The sequence below is a fragment of the Eriocheir sinensis genome, unplaced genomic scaffold (genome assembly GCF_024679095.1).
Source record: "Eriocheir sinensis breed Jianghai 21 unplaced genomic scaffold, ASM2467909v1 Scaffold98, whole genome shotgun sequence".
Lineage (NCBI taxonomy): Eukaryota > Metazoa > Arthropoda > Malacostraca > Decapoda > Varunidae > Eriocheir > Eriocheir sinensis.
Window position 1 is genome coordinate 71952 of NW_026112363.1, and position 6000 is coordinate 77951.

A 6000-nucleotide genomic window follows, 5' to 3' on the forward strand; every position below is an offset into this window, starting at 1 on the left:
AAAATTTTATTATTACTACTTACCATTTTATGTTGACTTTTTAACATGACAAGTAGGTTACATCATCCAACTCGGAGCTACCCAGCCAGAAGGGGGAACCGTGAGTGGCCTTGCCCAAATGAATAGACTATAGTGTGGTGTGGATAGAAGAGGATCTGGCTTTAGAGAGCATGCTGAACTACTCTCTGGTGTTCATGAGACCATAGGGAAACGGGGTAATGGGAAGGGTCTTTGGAGGGCTTCAGCACCCTCCTCACTCCCCATATATACCTCACCGAGAGTGGCCTGCGCCCGTTCGGTAGGTGTCTTCCTACCTACTCCAACCATACGAAACACGAAGGTCTGTGCCTTGAAGGTGGCAGCAAGGTGCATCACCCCCAAGACAGGTGTGTACATTCATGAAGGTCTGTGCCTTGAAGGTGCCAGCAAGGTGCATCACCCCCAAGGCAGGTGTGTACATTCATGAAGGTCTATGCCTTGAAGGTGGCACCAAGGTGCATCACCCCCAAGACAGGTGTGTACATTCATGAAGGTCTGTGCCTTGAAGGTGGAAGCAAGGTGCATCACCCCCAAGACAGGTGTGTACATTCATGAAGGTCTATGCCTTGAAGGTGGCACCAAGGTGCATCACCCCCAAGACAGGTGTGTACATTCATGAAGGTCTGTGCCTTGAAGGTGGAAGCAAAGTGCATAACCCCCAAGACAGGTGTGTACATTCATGAAGGTCGTAATATGTTACAGGCGTCCCTCACTACAGGACTGGGTTACTTAGTTAAAAAATGGTTGTAAAGTGATCAGCCATATACAAATAGCATTAAAACATGGATTATATAAATGGATTGAACAAAATTAATTAATGAAGTCCATTTTAGAGTGAGCTCTACTCCCCTGTGCAGGGTAGTGACCACATGCTTGCACCAGTACTATGCAGCATAACAGTCATATACTCACATGACTGCACTGCACTGCACCAATGACTGAACCACCAGTCACAAGCAGTTTGAATAAACGATAGAAGAGGATCATACATACTGAATAATTACACACTGATGGTCTAAATCAGGGGTGATCAACCCACTGTTTGAGGGCCGCATGCGGCCCTCCATTGTAAACAATGGAGGTTTCCCCGGCCCAAGCCACAGGGTTCAAGTTAGAGTTGGTGGACTATAGCAGCCTGAATGCTGGCTAGCCTCACTGATTTTGTTCGTACCAGCGTTGCCACTCCTTGGCTTTATTTAACTAGATCTTGGCTTTTGGGCTGAGACTTTGGCGCCTTGTCTTTTTTTTTCCTTGAAAACAGGCTAATCTGGGCTTTTTTTATTCTTTCCTGCTTCGCTATTCCCTTCGCTCGTGTCTTGCCCTCTCATGCCCCCCCCCCCCCCTTATCCTCTCATTCAGTCCTGGTCTCTGGCTCCCTACCCCTCTCCTACCCAACCACTCCCTTCCGGGCCTTCCCCACCATTGCCCATCCACTCCTAGCCCTCTCCCCTTACCCGTCGCCTTCCACGCCACCTCCCCTGGACCCCTACCCAATAGTTCCCCCACCCTCCCGGCACACAGCAGCCGCTCCACGTTTCCCCTCTCCCTGCTCAACAGCGCAATGTTGTCGCTCGTATATAGGTCTTCACTTTATTGTAGCTTATAATTGCTAATTTTCCCCATGACCTGCAATTTATGTAAGAAGTGTTTTGATTACAGCTCTATCCGGAAGGTTACAGTATATACACAACATGATCAGTGTTATCAATGTGTAAAATATATTAATTACTATGCGTATTCACATTGCAGGCAATACGAGGCCCTCATCACACCACTGGTCTAAATTATTAAGATTTGTAAAATGGTACTCACTGGATGCCATTCTGTTGTTTTACTTCAAGATGCTTCTGAAATAAAGAAAGTAAAATGTTATAATATTACAAAGTACACTTAATTACCTAACTGACCTATCACAAATTACTTGAAGTACACAAATGCACAGTGTTGGGCGTAGAGGCACTACTAGTAGCGCCGCTACGTAGCGAAGCTACTTTTTTAGTGGCTGTAGCCACGGCTCACGAAGCCTTGGAAACTGATAAAAACTGGGAGAGTTAACTAGCACAGCAGAGGGAGGTGAGTGAATCTTCTAGCCTCACGTACAAAGTGTAAAGTGACTTACTCAGTACTCTATCAGGGACGTGGAACGTAACAATATGTATAAAAGAGAATCATGTTTTTTTTCAGTACTTATTGTTCACAAGTAGCGGTAGCGGCAGTAGTAGCGGTAGTGCACTACATTTATAAATGAGTAGCTGTAGCGGTAGTGCACTACAATTTGACTGAAGTAATGGTAGCGGTAGTGCCACTACTTTTAGCAGGTAGTGCGCACAACACTGCAAATGCATTAGGATGAGAGCTACATCACTATCATGATGAACTGACGTACATTCTTGTGGAGGTCAACCTCCTGTAAGGGTTGGCCTCCAAGGCTGTGCTGTGTTCAACTGTGGAACAAACTTAAGTCTGTATTTTTAAACTTATCAGCCCTTCAGTTTGCCTGTTTGAAAGGCCGCTCGTAGAAGTTGCTGGGATTTTCATGGACTGTTTAGTGATGCTGGTGATAGTTTGACAGGACCTCTGCATCTTGAACGGGAAAAATGCCCGTAAAAGCCTGACTAATTTTCTGTGACCTTGGGAAAGAGTCACAGTGGGAGCTCAGTACTTTTGATAATATGGACCTTAAGCCCTTGAAATATAGATTCCAGGTATAAGTCAGCCTTCTACCCTTGCCATTAACATAAATCATGAAAAATTAAACTGAAGTACATAAACAACAATACAATGATATAATACAAACTACGTACAAAGGTATAACACACACTCAATTGAGCTCTCCGTCACAGCACCTGCACCAACCCACCCCAGCCAGCAGAATGATAGGCACGGTGTAGCGTGAAAAACTGTTTCCGAAAAACTGTTGATTCCCTATCTGCGCGTGCGTGGCTCCGCCTCTTCTCTCTCTCTCTCTCTCTCTCTCTCTCTCTCTCTCTCTCTCTCTCTCTCTCTCTCTCTCTCTCTCTCTCTCTCTCTCTCTCTCTCTCCAAACCGCTTAGTTTTTACACTCAGTATACCTATCTATAACACCTTCCCTTACACTTGCTATTTACCACAACACTGGGCTTCCCACCTCATGACACACAATGTTTTGTTTTGAGGTTCTTTCTTCCCAACTCAAGACACTCAATGTTTAGTTATGGCGCTGTGCTTCTCACCTTGGGCTTCCCGTGTAGCGTGGAGGAGATATATCACCTCAAGGCAGGAGACAAGACTGACGTTACTGAACTCATCGCCTCACAAAGACTGGGAACGGAAGGCAGTGGGAGCAGGGAGAGAGAGAGAAAGAAGAGGAGGAGCCACCATAGAGTTATATACCTAGAGCGCGCGCTCCCGTGTTGTGGAGTTGGCGACGGTTGAGGCAAGCTACCCTGGCGCGGCAGCCATCTTGGGGAGCCCACTTTCCCTCACTCTGTGGTAGTGGTTTTGATGGTGGTGGTGGTGGTAGTGATAGTGGTGGTGGTGGTGGTGGTGAAGGTGGTGATGGTGGTGGTGATGATGGTGGTGGTGGTGATGGTGTTGGTGTTTGTGGTGGTGGTGATGATGCTGGTGGTGGTGATGGTGGTGGTGGTGGTGATGATGATGATGGTGGTGGTGATGGTGGTGGTGATGATGATGATGATGGTGGTGATGGCGGTGGTGGTGATGGTGGTGGTGGTGATGATGGTGGTAGTGTTGTTGTTGTTGGTGGTGGTGGTGATGGTGGTGGTGATGGTGATGATGATGATGGTGGTGGTGATGGCGGTGGTGGTGATGATGATGGTGGTGGTGGTGATGGCGGTGGTGGTGATGGTGGTGGTGGTGATGATGGTGGTAGTGTTGTTGTTGTTGGTGGTGGTGGTGATGGTGGTGGTGATGGTGATGATGATGATGGTGGTGGTGATGGCGGTGGTGGTGATGGTGGTGGTGGTGGTGATGGTAGTGTTGTTGTTGCTGGTGGTGGTGGTGATGGTAGTGTTGTTGTTGGTGGTGGTGGTGGTGTTGTTGGTGGTGGTGGTGATGATGATGGTGGTGGTGGTGATGGCGGTGGTGGTGATGGTGGTGGTGGTGATGATGATGATGATGGTGGTGGTGATGGTGGTGGTGGTGATGATGATGATGATGATGGTGGTGGTGATGGCGGTGGTGGTGATGGTGGTGGTGGTGATGACGGTGGTAGTGTTGTTGTTGGTGGTGGTGGTGATGATGGTGGTGATGGTGGTGGTGGTGATGGTGGTGGTGATGATGGTGGTAGTGGTGGTGGTGGTGGTGGTAGTAGTGGTGGTGGAGGTGATGGTGGTGGTGATGGTACGTGGTGGTGGTGGTGGTGGTGGTGCTATAGTGGTGGTGGTGGTGGTGGTGCTATAGTGGTGGTGGTGGTGGTGCTATAGTGGTGGTGATGGTGGTGGTGCTATAGTGGTGGTGTTGGTGGTGGTGCTATAGTGGTGGTGGTGGTGGTGGTGGTGCTATAGTGGTGGTGGTGGTGGTCGTGCTATAGTGGTGGTGGTGGTGGTGCTATAGTGGTGGTAGTGGTGCTATAGTGGATCGCGAATTGGTTGAGCAACAGACAACAAAGAGTGGTGATTGACGGATTTAACTCAGAGTGGGCACCGGTCACTAGTGGTGTCCCTCAGGGCTCGGTTCTTGGCCCAGTACTCTTCATTATTTACATCAACGATGTAGATGTTGGACTCAATAATCGCATTAGTAAATTTACAGACGACACAAAGATTGGTAACTCGGTTCTCACTGACGAAGACAGGCAAAGCCTCCAAGAGGATTTGCACAAGATTTCAGCTTGGTCGGATAGATGGGAGATGCCCTTTAACGTAGACAAGTACCAGGTTCTTCAAGATGGAACAAGAAATAAGATGTTCGATTACGAAATGGGCGGCGTTAACCCTTTCAGTCCTATGTGCGTCTGTGGACGTTTTCCTGGTTCACTGGTATGAGCGTCCGGGGACGTTTTTTTATTCGGGCAGGTTTTATGACCTAGTTGGCAGGTAGTAATTAGTAGCTTGTTGGTCACGATGGAGCGCGGTCACGCTCGCTTTCGGTCCTCAACTAAGCCTACAGCCCACCGTGACCACTCCTGCCGCAGCCAGAGAACTTCGGGTGACTTGAGCAAGGGCGTCGACTCACCTCGCTCCCTCCCGCACGCTTCGTCTACCCAGCCTACAGCCCACCGTGACCACTCCTGCCGCAGCCAGAGGACTTCGGGTGACTTGGGCAAGGGCGTCGACTCACCTCGCTCTCTCCCGCTCGCTTCGTCTACCCAGCCTGCACCACACCGTGACCATTCCTGCCGCAGCCAGAGGACTTCGAGTGACTTGAGCAAGGGCGTCGACTCACCTAGCTCCCTCCCGCACGCTTCGTTCACCCAGCCTGCAGCACACAAGCGTCGGAGGATCTACAGTGACTCAGATGAAACTTCTTTTGATACGAGCAGGGAGGAAGACAGTGATAGTGGAAGTGATGAAAGCAGTGTCATTTCAGAAAATTGTACTGATACTGACGCACCCCGTGTAGGTACACCAATAAGGTCACGTGCAGGTGCTCCAGAGGGCCAGAGGTCTGATGGCCGAGGTTTTGTACCTGCAGTGTACACTTTTACGCAGACAAATGCCAGAATCAGCAGTGACTGTGATGTTAGTGAGGAGAGTTTTTATTGTGACTATTTTCAGCAGTTTTTCAGTGAAAGTGTTATGGACATACTTGTCACTAACACTAACGGCTACTTTTTGTACAAGGGTGGCTATCGTAGTGATATGGAATTTGCAAGAAAACTGAATTGGAAAAATACGTGCATCGCCGAAATGTATGTTTTCTTGGCCCATGTAATGCTCATGGCACGCGTAAAGTTACACACTATATGTGACTACTGGGCAAGAGACTCGCTTACTCCTCTTCCCATATTTGGAAAATATA

General features: G+C 48.6%; 1 protein-coding gene across 1 annotated transcript in view; it reads right to left on the reverse strand.

Annotated features, from left to right (window-relative positions):
• LOC126995089 (omega-amidase NIT2-like) overlaps positions 1-2912 on the reverse strand; it is a 49261-nt gene extending 46349 nt beyond the window's left edge. Inside the window, exons 1-2 of the mRNA XM_050854374.1 lie at positions 2844-2912; positions 1852-1886 (exon numbers count right to left, since the gene is read on the reverse strand). Of these exons, the coding sequence (XP_050710331.1) occupies positions 1852-1861 (10 nt within the window). The 5' untranslated portion in view covers positions 1862-1886; positions 2844-2912. The remainder of the gene's footprint in view (positions 1-1851; positions 1887-2843) is intronic.
• Positions 2913-6000: the final 3088 nt, after the last annotated feature.